An 18855-nucleotide genomic window follows, 5' to 3' on the forward strand; every position below is an offset into this window, starting at 1 on the left:
GCTGGCACTCTGATATAGTTAACACAGATTTGACATTAACCAGGCCCAATATGACCAACAGTTACTAACTGCTTTCTCCATAGCAATGTAACACTTAGATACAAGACAATCTAGGTAATTGCCTGCAGCTGGGGGTTAAAAGCAACCTTTGTATCTCTGAGGCCTACGTACATTATTCTGGATATCCATAGTAGTAATATCATACTTATTATATAGACTCATATTTTTGAAAATTCTGTTAAGAATGCCTTTTGAAACTCTCACATTACTCTGCAACCCTCAACACTCCAGGACCCAATCACCATTTTATTTTTGAGCCTATTCAGTCTTTTTAATCTTATACAATATTCCACCAGGCTATTTATCTTTTAAAATGCCTCCTGTCTGTATGTGACTGTTTGCTTAATCATATTAATATTTAACTTGTTACTCTATGCCATCTGTCTAAATTGGAAGTTAGAGCTAGAGGCACAATGAGATTAGTTTTAATTCCTTATCAAATATACTGTTTGCAAATGTTTTGTCTCATCTGCGGACTATTTTGTCACTCTGTGTATAATGGTCCTTAATGCATACAAGCTTTTGATTTTGAAAAAATTCATTATATTTTGTTGCCTGTGCTGAAAGTATCATGTCTAAAATGTCATGATCAAATTCAGTGCCATGAAGTTTGTTCTCAGTTTTCTTTTTTTATAGTTTAGGTCTTTGATAAATTTTGAGTTCATTTTTGTGTGTGACATATAGTAGAGTTCAATTTCACTTTTTTGAATGTAGATATCCAGTTTTTTTTTAATGCTTTTTGTTAAAGAAAAATGATGCTTTCTCTAGGAAATGAGCAGTCTTGACATTTATATCAAAATTGATCATGTTTTCAAAGGTTTACTGATCATGTATATAAAGATTTATTGTGGGGCATACAATTTTATATAACTGGCCTATATGTCTGTCTGTATGCCAGTACCACAATATTTTGATTATTGTAATATAATAGTAAGTATTGAAATCAGAAATTCTGAGGCTTCTAACTTTTACCCAAGATTGGTATTCTAAGGATACCTAAGAATTTTAGGATTGTTGTCTGTTTTTGTAAAAATGTCATTTTGGATGTTTAAAATCTGTAGATCACTTTGGATAGTATTGTTGTGTTAACAATATTAAGTTCTCTATGAATATAAAAAATCTATCCATTTATTTATGTTTTCTTTAATTCTTCCCTGTAATGTTTCATAGTTTTCAGTTATGTAAGTCTTTCTTCTCCTTGACTAATCCCTAAGTATTTTATTATTTTGGTACTACAAATAGAATTGATCTCTTTCTTTTCATGTTGTATTTTGTGTAAGAATGTAACTTGTTTGCATAAATTGCCTTTTTTTCCTGATGCCTTCTTGAAATTGTTTAATATTTCAGATAGTTTTGTGTATGTGTGTGTGTGTGTGTATGTAAAATCTTTGGATCTTCTACGTATGTCAATGTACAAACTTAATTTTACTTATTCCTTGTCAATTGTATGCCTTTTATTTCTTTTTCACATCTATATCATAGTAAGAAATCTAGCTCTATGCTGAACTATATTAGAATTTCCAACATGATACTAGTGCCAAAAATGAACAGCCCTGTCTTGTTTTCATTAAGTATAATGTTATCTTTGGCATAGATTGTAGCATATTGTAAGGATTATAACATGTAGAAATGAAAATTATGAAAAAGGTTGCATAGACTTAAATGAGGAAAATAAATGCAATTTATAAGGTTTCTACATTGTAAATGAATAAGTATAATATTATTCGATGACAGAATATTAACATTAAAAGTGCTTATTGTAAACCCTAAAGTAGCACTGAAAATTATTAAGGCATACTAGTAATACTATACCAAGTAACACAAAAGGTAGTTTAATCCTTTTTTCCTTGTTTTCAAGATTTATTTATCTGGAAGGTAGGTTTACAGAGAGGGACAGGCAGAGACTGAGATCTCCCCATCTGTTGCTTCACTGCTCTAAATGGCTACTGCAGCCAGGGCTGGGCCAACCCAAAACCAGTAACCAAGAGCTTGTTTGTGGTTATCTGGGGAGTGAACCAATGGATAGAGGACTTTTCTTTCTGTCTCTGCTTCTCTCTCTATAAAAAAAATCTATCTTTCAGGCCCGGCGCCATGGCCTAGCAGCTAAAGTCCTCGCCTTGAATGCGCTGGGATCCCATATGGGCACCGGTTCTAATCCCGGCAGCTCCACTTCCCATCCAGCTCCCTGCTTGTGTCCTGGGAAAGCAGTCGAGGACAGCCCAAGTCTTTGGGATCCTGCACCCCTGTGGGAGACCTTGAAGAAATTCCTGGATCCTGGCTTCGGATTGGGTCAGCTCCAGCTGTTGTAGCCACTTGGGGAGTGAATCATTGGATGGAAGATCTTCCTCTCTGTCTCTCCTCCTCTCTGTATATCTGACTTTCCAATAAATAAATAAATCTTTTTTAAAAATCTACCTTTCATATAAAAAAATCTTTAAAAGAGGAAAGATGGTATAACTCAATCTAATCATATGAATAATCATAAACAAATGACCTGCTTACTACAGATAAGATACAAATTATCAAGCTGAATAATATGAGCCAACTATGTTCTTCACAATGAACATACTGGAATATAAATATATAAGTGAGTTAAAAGCATGGGAAAAGATATACATCCAAACAGCAATATAAATCTGAAGTAGACATGTTGATATCAGGCCAAGTAAATTTAAGGGCAAGTATTAACAGATACTGATTCAAAAGGTATGTTCACTAGAATCTGTAAATTCCAAATATTTATGTACCTAATAACAGCTGTGGAGAATATGAACTAAAACTGACAAATCTAGGAAGAGAAGTAAACAAACTCACAATACATTTGGAGATTTTGTTGTTGCTTCTCTCAGAAACTGAAAGGAAATACAGCAGTAAAATTAATAAATATATTTTTAAAAATGAACAACAGTATCAACTAATTTCACTTAATTAACATGTATACTTATTATTTGACACAGAATAACAGCAGAGTATACACCCAAAATAGACCATATGCAGGACTCAAGTCATCTACTGCTGCATTTCCCAGGCCATTAGCAGGGTGATGGGTCAGAGAGTGGAGCTACGATGGCACAGACTGGCACCCATAGAAGATGCCACTATCACTGAGTGGGAGCTTTTTACCTGCCAGTCCACCAGGCTGTCTACAGGAATTAATTTTTTAAAAGATGCCATAGTAACTCTATAGGGGAAAGAAGATTTCCGTATCAATACGTAATGCTGGAATGCCTTGGTACCCATATGGTCAAAAGTGAATTTTGATCCTTATAGCATATAAAAATTAATTCAAGATGGGCCATTGACCTATCATAAGTGCTACAAATATAAAAATTGTAAAACAAAATAAAAACACCCTCTGACAAGGTACATGTTGCACTAATATTTTTTGAAGAAAATTGATAACTTGAACCTCACCAAACCTAAAATTTATAGTTTTCAGAGATGTCATGAGAAAGTGGAAAAGCAAGTTACATGCTGTGAAATAAGATTCATAATACAGTGTGCTGGTTCAGTGGTGTAACATGCTCCAGCATCCCATATAGGTAGTGATTAGAGTCCTAGCTGCCCCACTTCCAATCCAACTCCCTGCTGGTGGCCTAGGAAAGCAGTAGGGGATAGCCTAAGGCCTTGGATCCTTGCACCTATGTAGGAGACGTGGCAAAAGCTCCTGGTTCTTGGTTTAAAACCAACCCACTCTGAACATTTCACCCATTTGGGGAGCTATTTAGCAGGTGGAAAATGTTTTTCTGTCTTCTTGTTGCAGCTCTTTCAAGTAAACTAAATCTGTTCTAAGAAAGATTCATAATGTGTATGTGTGTGTATATATACATGTATTTTTAAAAGGACCTATATGAAGAACACACAAAGAACTCTAACAAAACTCAATGAGATAATCCAACAAGGAAAGAACAAGATACGTACTTAAACAGACTCATCATAAAATAATAGCCATTAAGCGCACAAAAAGATATTTATCATGGTTTGTCAGAGAATTATAAATGAATGTGAGAATGCATCGTAAGATACCATTACACATTGATTCAATAGCTAAAATTGAAGACTGATAATGCAGCTGTTGGTTAGATCATGAAGCACTTGTAAGTCTCATGTCATTGATAGAAGTGTAAAATAGGACAACTGCTTTGCCCTGATATTTTCTTATTTAGTTCAACATACAATTAACATACACAACAGTTCTACAATTAACCTAAACAACAATTCTACACAACAGTTCTACTGTCCTATGCTTATGCAAAAACTGAAAATGCCCACAAAAAGATTTATATAAATATTCATAGCCTAATTTAACAGCATCAACTGAAAGCACTCAACAGTAAGTGAATTGATAAACCAATATGGGAACATTTGCAAAATGGAATATTGAACAGTAAGAAGGAAGTGCTATACACATAGCAACAGGAATGTTCTAAAATGTGAAACTGCAGAGTAAGTAAAACTTACCTGTAGTGATCGAAAACTAGATTGTTGATTGCCTGAAATTGGGTTTGGAGGAATATTGATTGAAATGGGGCATAATAGAACTTGGAATGACCAAAATGTTTATATTTTAATTAGGATGGTTATATAAATGTACATGGTCATTGAAAATTAAAACCAATACACTTTTGTTGTGGGTAAATCTCAAAAAGTTTAATTTAGAAAAATACAAAACCAAACTGCCATAGTGTAGGCATAACACAAAAATTACCTAAGAAATAAATCATCTGAACTTCTTTACTAGAAAATAACCTTCATAATGGTTTCACTTTTGCTGAGTACCAAAGAAAATCTAGCTTAACTATCTTAAGAGATGTTAGGCAGAAAATTTTGTGATTGTGAGTTTGGTAGCATGCAAATACTTTGGCAAGATGCTTCTTATAACAAAAAACATCTTTTATGAGAAATAGTTTCATGTTAAGATCAGAAGCTACAGAGTTGATGGTTAACTTATGACTCCTTAATTGACTAAGTGAAACCATCTCAGAATTTCTGCTGTGCAGATTTCTCTCATTAGCAAGTTGGATCTAAAATGTGGAGATTATTGTTTCTCAAAAAAAAAAAAAAAAAGATCCCTTTGCAAAGCCTAATCAAAGGTGCAATTTATATTTCTCCTTTTTATACTTAGGCCACAATATAGTTTTAGAATTTCTTTCCTATGCCCTTAACTATAATTTTATATAACAAGCAAATAAGCATATTTTTTCATGATTTGATTATTTTGATTTTACAGAGATTTTATATTACTCTAGTTTTCTTGGGCTCCAGTATCAGAAAACTATACCTGCATGTCAGCAGCTAGAGTTAAATACAATGCAGCATGATATGTGTGAGTTTGCAAGTTTTTTTTCTTTTCTTTTTTTACTGCATGCTTCCTTATTTTCTGACTTTCTGACATCCATATGCTGACTCTGGCTTTTGTTTAACTGAATCTGCAATGATCCATACTTCTAGGATGTTGTGATACTTTGTGGGGGCGAATGGATTATTCAGTGAGGCTTGGGATAGTTGGTCAATGTCTTCATACAGCTACATAGACATGGTTGTGCAACACAATGTTTGTATTTTAAAACTGTGGTTTTTATATTAATTTCTTATGAAATCTGGTCTCTGGTTTCCTCATAAGACTTTTGAAGTCATTACCTGTTGAATTGAAAAGGAACATATTGGATCTATTTATTTATCTATCTATCTACCTATCTATCTAGCTGTCTTTTATTTTGAACATAGTGGTTTTATGAAGTCATTGTTGATAGAAGAAGGAAGGTGACTGATTGAGTTGAGAGTTCAGACATTTTCCTCAGTTATGCTGTATTCAGATAATTGTTGCAAAAAAATAAATTACTAGTGTGAAGGTGATCAGCGCAGGCCCCCGCTCCTGCCTGCCCTCTTGCCCCCAGTGCTGGCCCTCATGTCCGGGTAGTGAGCTCCTGGTGTCCCTAGCACTCCTTCATCTCACAGGCCAGCCCACTGAGTGTAACTGTCTACTTGCCTAATTATTTTGAGACTCTTGTTGACAGGGAGTATTCTTCGATTTCATTGTCACCATGGTGGCATGTAGAACAAAACACATGAGAGGGTGGAAATGGATGAATGAGCGGGTGGGATGAAGGCTGCAGGTGAGCTTAGCCCTGATTCTTGTCTGCCTGACCTGAATAGGGTTGGTAGCATTTCTAATGTGAAACTCAGCTCTCTAGCAAGTAAGCTGAAGATATCACCTGTCGGCTAATAGCCAAGTTTTAGAAGTGTTCTACCACAAGCATAAAGAAATCTAAATGATAGTGGCAAAATTTTTCTCTGAGCAGCTTCACTCCTGGCTGGTAGCTGGAAACACAGTCCTGCTAAATGTGATACCTAATAGCAATAGCTAGCATTTATAAACACTCAGTATGTTCTTTCCCATCCACGATGCCAAACCCTGGCGTGAATTATCTTAGTTAACTTGCACAATCCAATTTACAAGTGATATATAAGTACAGAGGAAATGGAAACCCAGAGAGGTTGAGTAACTTGCCCAAGTTCATACACAGAACAAATGGGGAATTGGGGGTTCAAAACCAGTCAGACAGGTTCCCACACCTGCGCTGTTCATCCTGTCCCAGTGCTGGCCTATTTTTCTTTTTGAAATCTTTTTGGGTATTTATCACCATGTGAAATTTGTATTAGATTGTGGAGATATTGCATTCCAAAGAATATACCAGTGCCTGGCGTATATTAAGGACTCAGTAAGTATCAACGTAATGATGCTACTGTTTTCCAGAATGAAAAATAAAGGTTAAGGCTATTAGAGAATTTCTAAGCACTAACTTTTAAAAGAAAATTCTATTTTAATTTTATTTAAAAGGAAAAGAGAAGAGAGAGCAAAGAGGCCTATCACCAGAAAACTTATCCTACTGGCTCACTCCCCCAAATGACTGCAACAGCTAAGGGCTGGGACACTCTGAAGCCAGGGGACCAGAACTCAGTCTGGGTCTCCTTCCTGGGTAGCAGGGAGTCAACGGCTTGAGCTGTCATCTGTACCAGCAGGAAGCTAGATTAGAATCAGCATAGCCAGGACTCAGATATGGGATGTGATCTTCCCAAGCAATTGTTTCTTCACAACACTACATCCCTGCCTCATCGCTACTCATTCATATAATTTTGTGGCTAGTCATCTTAAGATCCAGTTTGTTCAAACAGGGAAAGAAAGAGATCAGTGTAGAGAATACCATTACATTAAATATCTACATATGTAAGAATTTTGGCTTTATAGTAATCCCAACATTCATACTGAGCTTTGTCTCAGACCCTTTTAAGGGGAATGTTACTCAGCTAATGTCACTCATATTCCCTTGGTTTTTCTGCAAGGTAACTGAGACAGTCATTGCAATCCCTGCTGGAGACTAGGCCTTAAGCCCCCCAACCCCCAGCTTTGCTGTAGCAGCTACAAGTTCTTTTTCTTTTTAAGATTTATTTTTATCACAAAATTATATACAGAGAGAAGCAGAGGCAGAGAGGAAGATTTTCCTTCCACTGATTCACTCCCCAAGTGGCTGCAATGGCTGGTGCTACGCCGACCCAAAGCCAGGCTCCAGGAACTTCTTCCAGGTCTCCCACACGGGTGCAGAGTCCCAAGACTTTGGGCTGTCCTCCACTGCTTTCCCAGGCCACGCAGGGAGAGGGATGGGATGTGGGGCGGCTGGGATTAGAACCTGCGCCTATATGGGATTCCGGCACATTCAAGGTGAGGACTTTAGCTGCTTGAACACCGTGCTGGGCCTGCAGTTACAAGTTCTAACAGGATTTTGCATCTTTCCCACTGTCCATTTCTCTCAGTAGCCAATTACACTTGGTAACTGCAAATGAGAGAAAAATTTGACAAAAACAAAACAAAACAAAACAAAAACCCCATAAGTGCATTTTCAGGTGCACCACGGACATAGCACTCACAGACTGGTGCGCTCACAGCTGCAAGCTGAACCTGCACCTGGGTCACTCCTATTTCCGCCCATTTCCTTTCCCATTTTTTTCAACTCTGCCTTTTTTATTCTTTCCCTGTTTCCTTCCTGAATATATGTGTGTGTGTGTGTGTGTGTGTGTGTGTGTGTGTGTGTGTGTGTGTGTGTGTGTGTGTGTGTGTGTGTGTGTGTGTGTGTGTGTTTGGGGTGGAGGTAAAGACTCCAAAAAGTATATGGAAATGAAATTAAAATATTTTTTTAAATTTTTGGTGCAAAAAATTTAGAAGTTCACCCACAGAATTTGCTAATATATACATACATACTATAAATTTGATGTTCCCATCATATTACTTGCCTCATTTCTATGTAGTTAAATAAAGAAAAATCTAGCCATTGGAGAAGCAGTATGCTATTTTCTGCTTTTTGCTGGGGACACGAAGCTTCCAATCCCAGCACATAAACCTACCTTTTGAAAGGAAATCTCACCTCCTCTCTGTAGCCTGCTTATGTGTGCATGGCCGACTGTCACCCCTAGTTTCCCATCCTGGACTTTTGAATCGTCTCTGCCCTCCCATACCATTTGCGCTAACACTCTGCAAGTCCAGCACTACTTTCCATACACAAGGATTCACTTAACAATCCATTTAATTAGGAAGTTCTTAAGCATAATTAACTTAGTTTCTAAAATATATGTAAACATTTTGGGAGCACATTTTTACTTGAAATGAATGCACAGGTGGTAAAAATTTCCCCTTGATTTCAGCCTTTCCAAACTTCCTCCTCTGAAATAGACAGCCTCCAACCCGAGTTTGGGATCATGTCATTTATGTCCAAGCACAACTCATATTCTTCTAATTCCACTTCACACAGTCCATTCTGTGGTGGTTGTTGAAATACTGATAGAGATTTGTTGTTATCTTTACATGCAGACTATATTCAATGCCCCTACTGCATGAGGAGGTTTAACGAAACTGCAGCCCAACGACATATTAATTTCTGCAAAGATCAGTCTTCTCGCCGAGTCTTTGATCCTGCCCAGACAGCAGCCAAACTGGCATCCAGAGCTCAGGTAACTTTGTCTCCCCGGGTATTGGCGCTTGTGTGCTTGCATGCTTGGAGTGGGCAGGTAGAACTTGCTAAGGAACCTCAATTATTTACAAAGAAGCATAAGGCAAAAAGAACTGATCCAGGGAATTGGCTGCTTGGAGGGGACTGGTTTCCAGCTAATATTTTTACACACACAAAAAGTCTGAACTGAAGCATGCTAGGATGAAGATATGAATATAAAGATAATGTTTTTGAAGCATTATGAAGAAACTCTTTATCCAGTGATGGATGTCACCCTTTATTACCCAGAGCAGAATCACAAATCTGCAGTGAAAGTCAAGGAAAGTGCCCTACAGGCAGTGTGTTTTGTTGAGGAGAGGTGCAGTCATCAGGTTTGAAAGCTACACAGTCAGCAAGTTAAAGGATGTGAGTGAATAGAAACAGATGTCACAAATAGGTGATGCAGCCACCTGAGCTGGAGGACAACAGTTTCATCAACGCAAAGTGGAAACTGCAAACAGTATTAGCAGTCCCAGGAACATTGCTTGCAGTATGGCAGATAACCTGCTAATTGCATAAACACATCTCAGACTAAAAGATCAAATCATTGTGCCTCCTTAACGAGCATACATAGGGTTAGAGAACTCTGTTATCTCTAGATTCTAGTGGTTGTGGGACTCTTTCCAACAACAACACATCCTCCAGACGGCAGATTCCAAGTTCTGCCTCTACATTAGTTAGAAATTTACAGAATGTCTGCTGTGTACATGAGGCCGTGCCAGGTACAAGTTGATCAAGGATTCATCATTCAAAGAAAGAGGGTTGACTTGGAAAAAAATAGTATAAAAGTGATGTATAAGAAGATCCTAGAAGAAGCCTATGTGATTCCAACAAGTCTTCCAAGGTTTCATATATTTCTTTCCTTAAATATTAAACTTTGTAGATTACAGCTGACTTCAGGAAGGACTTAGGCACAGAATGCCCAGCTTGTAGCCTGAGGTGTCCACCTTTGGAGCTAAAGCAGGGAAAGCCCATATGAGAATATCAGGATGGCACAGATAAAGTGGGCCCCACATCCAGAAGGACTTTAATCCAAGCCAATATGGAGAGGAGCAAAGGGAAATTGATTGGATGAATGTGAGAAATCTGAGCACTGCCAGGGCATGTGCCTGTGAGCAAGGACTGGAAAGTCCAGGGAGGCTGGCAGTCCTCCGTCCAACATGGATGTACTATCTCTTCCTCCTGCCAGATTTTCGTTGCCAGCAGTACTTTGGCTTTCTTGGTTTTCGTGTACAATTGCCTGTACCTGACCCCATGCCATTCCTTGGACAGTATAGAAGTGTTAAACACTGGAGATCCAAGTGACATCAAGTTAGCTTATTAGAAAGCTTATTCTTACAATTATTGTTCGAAACGAGTTCATGGGGAGCCAGACAGGAGTGACAGCAACAGAAGAATGGGGACCAGAAATAAGAGAACAAATCTGACTTGTGGGAGAGGGAGTATTTTTTTTTCTTTATTTTTGAAATCTTTACATGGTTAATTAGGGCACAAGGGTTCAAGGGCTACAGGAAAGTGGGTAAGATTATTATTTCCACATTCTCTTTTTTTTCTGTATCTGGGGTAAATGGGGAGATAAAGGGAGAAGCCCCAACCAGCCTCGCACCCATCCCAGGTCCCCAACGTGGGGCATGCTCCGAGAGTCCTGCTCAAGTTTAGTTAGCTCAACAGTTATGAATTGTTGCCAAATCTTGCCATTCCAAGCACGATGAAGTCACTGCAGAATCCACTGGTTGACATAGTCCATTTTAGAGTCTCCGTTTGTCCAGTGTTTCACTGCCAACGCATGGCTAGGGTGGTTGACTGATTAGTTCTGTCCTCTGTTGTGGTGCCAAGTATCTTCTGCAGGTTCCAATAGACTGCCACATCCTCCGTGCACACCTGATTGTGTTGTCTACTGCTCCATCTGAGCCCCTGAGGAGGCTTGGCTCTGGCATTTGCACTCCATGGCAGACCATGGAACCTGCACTTCTTTTCATGGTTGGGAGTCTGAGTCTGGCAATTTGATTGGGGAGATCCCCAAAGAAACTTTGTCTGAGGTGATCCCAGACCAGATTCTTGTGTGTACTTGCAAGTACAGGGCCCGGTACAGTTCATCACCCCAATCAGCTGGTAGTTGCAATTGCTGAGTTGGTTCTGTTTCCAGCCCTGTCTTCTACTAGAACCAATGGCTGTTGCACTCCAGCCTGACTCTGCCCAGCACACAATCGACCCTCACATAAACCAGTGGGAGCTGCAGCCTAGGCGGAACGATATGCAGTAACCCCCACTAGGTCTGCCCCCTGCCTAGTTCCCATGCTTGCCAGTATGTACAGCAGACTAGTCCAGTCTGTCCCACATCCCATTCAACTCTCATTTATGTCAATGGGCATTGAAGCCTAGTTCAACCCAACCAGCTCCACTATCCAGCCCCAACACATACTGGTGGATGCCATTCTGTCCAGCCACCACTGCCCCAGTCCTAGTTTTCATGCTCTGCAATGGGAGTGGTACCCCAAGAGGGAGGTGCCCACTATTTCCCTCCTAGGCCTCTCCCACTATTGGGTCATGCACTTTGCAGATGGTTCTGTAGTTTAATTTGACAAATTAGCCACTGGTTCCACCATCTGCTGCCTGATGCTGTGGCAAAACCCAATAAAGCCTCACCCATTCTGCTTTATGTTTGCACCAGTAGGGGCAGTCAACCGAGCCTGGCTTTTGCTTGATCTGGCTCACATGAGGCCCACAGGTGTTGTAGTCCTGCCCAGTCTTGTCTGCCCCCAAGGAGAGGGAATATTTAAAAGAGAACTGATGAGGCTGAGAAAATGACTGGCTGTGGGGTAAAATAAGATTAGAGCTTAAATAACATAATGTAAATTGATTATTCCTTATCTGAATTGCTTGGGACCAAGATTTTTTTTCAGATAGTGGAATGTACTAGGAAACATGAAATTTATCTTTGTTTCAAACAGACCATACTCATGTAGCCTGATGATGATTTTACAGACTATTCTTGATGCACCCACCTTTTAGCTACAGCCCTTCACGTGACGGCTGGTGTGGATCTTTCCAGCTGAAATATGATGTCAACATTCAAAGTGCTTCAGGTTTTGAAGTAGAAATATTCAATGTGTACTATTAATCTGGATAAAGGGGCCTGAACAGGGGCAGTTGTGTGTGCTGGGTATAGGGATGATGATAAATATGGTTTAAGAGTTTTTTTTATTGATGAGATGGCAAAGGGAAGAATTACAAAGTGGGAAGAGCAAGGATGGTGCAATAAGGAGTCAGGGTTTGAACTTCAACCCTTTAATTATTTGTATGCAAACCTGAGCAAGGTACCTATAAACTGATGTTAATCACATGTACCTAAGTGAAGAGTTGGAAGCATTGTTGATAATATAAGTTGAGTGCCTGGTACAGAAGGTTCCTCTGTCCTTTCTTCACATTACCCTACCCCTCCCATTCTCCAGTAGTTCTTTCTTCCTGGAAACAATAGCACATCAATTTTGAAAGGATGTGACTACTTTGGTCTTCAGCTCAACTTAATTTTGGAAAGGTTTGAAAAAAACCCACATTAGTCTCTGAACACTCTGTAAGAGTGGTGCAGGGTGAGTTGCATTTCTGCAGTAGGTTCTTCTCGAAGTTAGCTGGCAGTTGGGCCCAAGAGAGCACTGGCAAGCAGCAAATGGGAGTGTTTTTTATTCCTGAGGAAGGCCAGCAGGCTGTCCCAAGTGTGGCCCTGTTCCTCTCCTTGTTTTCTAGGACTAAGTGGTGATTGGGAACATTCTCACTATAGAATATGTCTAAACAGCGTTTGTTTGCTTCATCTGTGCCAGCTTCACCACTTTCTGACCTTGCCTAATAGTAAGGCATTTTCAGAAATGAAATAAGAAGGGAGGGGTTGTTTTTTTTTCTTGTTTGGATGAGCTCTTAACTATGAAGCTGAAAGGTGCTTCTATTTTCAACAAAATGACTTTGAAAAATGTGCCATACCCTAACCAAAAGAGATCAACTATGGATCCTCTGAAAATAGCTTTCTTTGAGTGAAGATGAGCTGCCTGCTACCATTGGAGCCGTCCTTGCCCAAGCCAAGTGTTCTCCACACGTGTCTTGGTACTGCACTTTATATGGAATGGCAGGTGGAGTCAGTAGCAAAGTGAAAAGGAGCCTGTCACAAATCTTTCGGTCCCTACTTTGTTTTACTATGACTCTTCTGCTGCTTCCCCATAGGGGTTGAGATGGCCTGCAGGTGTGGAAATTACGTGTTCGAAAAATCTGTGGCCTGTCAATCTCTGCTTTTCTTCTCTGTTGGTGTGAGGAAACAAAATCATCTTCAAGTGTAATGAAAGAAGTAAAATGCCCTAAAACCATATTCTTATTAAGTGATTTCTTATATCTGTATTAGTAATTCTATAGACTAAAACAACTGCACAGATTTATTATAGAAGCAACTGTCCCCAAGCAGATGAAGTTCTTAGAATATCAGCAAAGATGAGGGAAATGGGCTCCCCAAGGGGCAGCAACTAGTCCCGTGCTGGTTGAATGGAAACTCACTTTCTGTAGTACCTGAAGTTACAGGACTGTGTACTCTGTCTCTCTCTGTAGGGTAAGATTCAGATGGGTCCCAAAAAGGAACCAACTCTTACCAGTGCTGTGGGGGCTTTGCTACAGAACCGAGCCCTGGAGGCTGCCATGAATGGGGGGAGCTCACTGAGGTCAGGTAAGTTAGAGGATGCGGTTCAAAGAGTATCCCTGTCAGCTTTGTGATTCATCAGTAGTTGGTAAAAGCCATGACATCTAGTGTTGCTTTTGGAACTAAACATGTGTGAGCTTGTTTGAGGTTAAAACTTATTTGCCAAGAGGGAATATTTCTTAATTTATCAGGACTACACATTTTTTTTTTTTTTTGCCAGTTACAAAGTTAAATCCAATCACAGCTACAGAATTCTAGAACCAGTGTTCTACAGTCTGGTACAACTGAAAAGAGATTGAATATAGAAGATTAGGTCATCATAGGTGTTGTGTTTAAGATGAAGGTAAAATTTTCCTTTCTAGAAATAAGTAATTGCCTCAAAGTAGCATCAAAGAATAAGTACCATCAAAATCTATACTATGTGCTTGGTTAGTTTACTCTCCCTGATAATGTAAATATTTTAATCAGCATTTTCTGGGAAGGGAAATTGAGGCTCATGCAGCATAAGTGTTTTTTTCTAAGGCACACAGCTGGTAGCAGTGGAGCTGGAGCAGACACCCACTGTGACCTTCTTCCTCAAGTCCCGCTGGTGACTATGGCAGTCTTCTGTATCAGCAGACTGTACTGTATACTCAGTACAAATTATTTCAGGGCCACGGTGACACCTCTGATCAGTAATCGTATTTTGAGTGTTTTACCAGAACTAGAGTAAAAAGTGTAAGTCTCATAGTTTATTAATGAATCACACCAAGCATATTTATGCTAGTTTTTTAAATATTTTTGTTGATGAATTTTAAGCGTTCTATACTTGCTGGATATTAATCTCCTCATATGTATTATTTGCAAATACTGTCAAACATGTTTTTACTCCATGATATTATATTTGGACTCATATTTCTTAAAATTTTTTATGAAGCCTAATTTTTCTGGGTCTTTTTGTTTGTTTGTTTTAATTGCCTATGCCTTTGATTTCCAAGGATCACTGCCGGAACAAAGAACGTGGAGATCATTCATGTGTATTTCTCTAAGAGTTGTACAGGTTTAGATCCTACATGTAGGATCTCTGATCCATTTTGAATTAATTTTTACATATGGCATTAGGTAAGCGTCTAATTTAATTCTTTTTCATGTGGATATCTAGTTTTCCTAGCATGATTTGTTGAAAAAATTGTGTTTTCCCAGTCAACTGTTTTTGACATTCTTAAGTAAAAATCAATTGATTTTTTTTATTTAAAGGGTTATCTCTGAGATCCCTTTTTCATTGGTCTATAGCTTTGCCTTTACGCAAGTGTCACGCTGTTTTAATTACTATAGTTTCTAGTAAGTTTCGACATTGGCATATAGGAGTCCTTTAAGATACAGCCGAGATAGCGTGGTTTGGATATTCTGGGTACTAGTTTGTGACCTAACCTGTGCTCTACCTTGGAAAACACTGTGTACTGGAGAAGAGTGTGTGTGCTATGGTTAGATAGTGTTCTGTATGTATCTGTTAGATACAGTTTGTTTAATATATGAAGTCTTTCTGGTTCTGCTTCTGTATCTGTTTGTTCCTTATTGAGAGTAAGGTATCAAAGTCTCCAACTGTTGTTGAGTTTTTTCTTATTTCAGTTCTGTCGCGTTTTGCCTCATCATTTGGGGGTCCCTTGTTAGGTTCAATACAGTTACATCTTCTTGCTAAATTGCATATTTTACTAAAAAATGGTAGTAATTCAGAAAGCATATGAAAATGAAATTTTTAAAGTTTAGCATAAAAATTTTAAATCCATACATAGTAGTTTGTAATATATGTTTCTGTGAGTTTCTTCAATAATATCTGTGTTCATTAATTATAATATATTTTGACTAAAACTCTAATTTGTTTAACATTTGTGTGGTCATTTATTTCTTCGTCTGTTGCATGTTGCATCACATCCTCTCATTTTGAGTGCATCTGTTTGGATCTAAAGTGAGTACCTTGTAGACTGGATATAATTAGGCCATGTTTTATACATCTTGCCATTCTTTGTATTTTGACTGGAAGAATTTAATCCATTTACATTTAATGTTATTACTAGGATGGAGGGATGTCTGTCAGTTTGCTGTTTGTATTTTTCACATTGTAACCTTTTGTAAGAGAATTGATTTTTCATATATTTTTGATAAGAACAAATTTCATGTATTTCACAGATACACTTCTAAGATAATCATGTTTCTTTCTCTCTCTCTCTCCTCTTCTCAATTTCCCCCTCCTTCTTTTCTTTTCTTTTTTTTTTAAAGATTTATTTATTTTTATTGCAAAGTCAGTTATAAAGAGAGGAAGAAAGAGAGAGGAAGATCTTCCGTCCGATGGTTCACTCCCTCGGCCAGTGCTACACTGATCCAAAGCCAGGATCCAGGAGCTTCTTCCAGGTCTCCCACACGGGTGCAGAGACCCAAGGCTTTGGGCTGTCCTCCACTGCTTTCCCAGGCCACAAGCAGGGAGCTGGATGGGAAGTGGAGCTGCCGGGATTAGAACTGGCACCCATATGGGATTCCAGCACGTTCAAGGCAAGGACTTTAGATGCTAGGCCACGGCGCTGGGCCCTCCATCCTTCTCTTCTCTTTGTTTTTTGCAAAGATGTGTTTTCAGTCCACTGTATAATCACAGGATTATTTTATCACTAGCCATAAAACATAACAACTAAAAAGGAAGACCAGAGTTCCTCAGGAATATAAAAAAGAGCTAAAACAAAAATCATATCACAAGAGAACTGTGTCATTACTATACTTTTTAAATTCTATATTAACTGTCACATATCAGAGAAAACACAGCAGTTGTCTTGTTGGAACTGACTAATTTCACTAAGCATAAAGCTCCCAGTTGCATTCAACATCCTGTGTTGCAAAACGCAGGACTTCGGTTTTGTTTTGTTTTGTTTTGTTTTGTTTTGTTTTGTTTTGTTTTGTTTTGTTTTGTTTTGTTTTAAATATCTGAGTAGTATTCCATAGTGTCCATCTACATAAATTACATTGTCTTTATTCAGTCATCTATTGGGTTGATTTCCACATAGTACCTATTATGACTTGAACTGCAGTAAGAATGGGGATACAGATAATCTTTTTTCATCTGCTGATTTCATTTCATTTAGATAAATTCTCATAAGTGGGATGCCGAGGTCATAGAGTAGATCTATTTTCAGATTTCTTAGAAATGTCTATGCTCTCATCTATAATGGTTGTACTAGTTTACATTCCCATTATCAGAGTATTATGGTATCTTTCCTGCCAAGTCATGACCAGCATTTATTGCCTTTAAATATTCGATAATTGCCAGTTTGTTTAGTGTCTCCCTCGTAGCACAAAAGCTTCTTGGTTTGATATAATCTCATCTGCCTATTCTTCCTTTCATTCACTGTGCTTCTAGGATCCTTTTCAAGAAGACTTGATGTATTCCAAAGTCTTGCAGACTCTGATGATTTCTTCTAGTAATTTGGTGGTATTAGGTTATAGAGTTATGTCCTTGATGCATTCAGAATTTATTTTTGTATAAGGAGTACAGTAGGGTTCTTGTTTCATATCTCTGCATGTGTAGATCTAATTTTTTCAGCACCGTTTTTTGAAGAGGCTTTTCTTTCTCCGGGGATTCATTTTATCTCATTTGTCAAAGATTACTTCATTGGAGCTGTGTGAACTGATTTCTGTGTTTCAATTCTGTTTCGTTGGTCTACATTTCTACTTTTGTGCCATTATGAGGCTGTTTTTATTATAACTGTCTGGTAGTATGTCTTGAAATCTGATTCTGTGCCTCTGACTTTATTTTTCTTTAATATTGTGGTAGCCTTTCAGTCTCTTCTGTTTCCATAAGAATTTTAACATCATTTTATCTAGATCTATGAATAATGTTGGTATTTTGATTGGGATCATTTTGATACTAGATTCGATAATATGGGCATTTTGCATTTTGATGATATTAGTTCTTTCAGTTCATCAACATGGAAGTTTCAAGATTTTTGCAGCTACTGTAAATGGTACTGATCCTGTAATTTCTTTCTAAGCAATAGCATTATTTGTGTATACAAAGGCTATTGATATTTTGTGTATTTATTTTGTATTGGAGTCCTTTGGCTCCTCTGTATATAGGATCATGCCAATTGCAACCATGAATAATTTGACCTCTCATTTCCAATTTGTATCCTTTTGGCTTCTTTCTCCTACATAATCATTCTGGCTAGCACTTCCAGAACCATATTGAATAGCAGTACTGAAAAAGACACCTTTGGTTCTTGATGTTAATGGAAATACAAAATTTTTCCCATTTTAATATGCTGGCTGTGTTCTGCATTTATTGCTTTCATTATAGTTGAAGAGTATTCCTTCTATACCCACTTGCTTGAGGTTTTTATCATAAGAAGCTGTTGGATTTTATCAAATGCTTTCCCTTCACCCATTGAGATCATTATTATGTATCATGTGTGCTGGTTTACATATGTTGAACCATCCATGTGTATCTGGGTTAAATTCCACTTGGTCCAGTGAATGATTTGTCTGAGTTGTTGTTGAATTTGATTAGGTAGCATCATTTTGAGGATTTTTGCATCTGTACTCATCAGGTTTACTGGTCTATGGTTCTATTTGTTGTCTCTTTTTCTGATTTTGAAATTAAGATGATATTGGCCTTGTAGGAGGAATTTGGGAGGATTGCTTACATTCAGTTATTTTGCATAGTTTTAAAAGTATCAGGATTGGTTCTTTGGATGTTGGTAGAATTTAGCAGTCATGCCATCTGGTCCTGGGCTTTTCTTTGTTGGGAGGGTCTCTGTTATACAGTTTCTGTTTTGGTTATTAGTCTATTTAGATTTTCTGTGTCTTCATGACTCAATTTGGGTAGATGGTTTCTAGATAGCTATCCATTTCTTTTATATTTTCCAATTTGTTCACTTATATCTGTTTGCATTAATTACTTATGATTCATCTTTTTGTTAGTTGGGCCAATGGTGTGTTTTGCTGATCATTTGTATTGCTTTCTGGTTTCAATTTTGTTTACTGCTTCCTTAATTCAATTATTTATTTTCTCGTACTAATTTTGGATTTGGTTTGTTCTTGTTTTTCTAGGTCCTTTGG

General features: G+C 38.1%; 1 protein-coding gene across 1 annotated transcript in view; it reads left to right on the forward strand.

Moving 5' to 3' along the window:
* Window positions 1-18855, forward strand: part of ZC2HC1B (zinc finger C2HC-type containing 1B) — a 49033-nt gene that overhangs the window by 18392 nt on the left and 11786 nt on the right. Inside the window, exons 5-6 of the mRNA XM_040965361.1 lie at window positions 8924-9063; window positions 13689-13803. Of these exons, the coding sequence (XP_040821295.1) occupies window positions 8924-9063; window positions 13689-13803 (255 nt within the window). The remainder of the gene's footprint in view (window positions 1-8923; window positions 9064-13688; window positions 13804-18855) is intronic.

This window comes from Ochotona curzoniae, unplaced genomic scaffold (assembly GCF_017591425.1).
Source record: "Ochotona curzoniae isolate NIBS_2020 unplaced genomic scaffold, NIBS_Ocur_1.0 scaffold_3890, whole genome shotgun sequence".
Lineage (NCBI taxonomy): Eukaryota > Metazoa > Chordata > Mammalia > Lagomorpha > Ochotonidae > Ochotona > Ochotona curzoniae.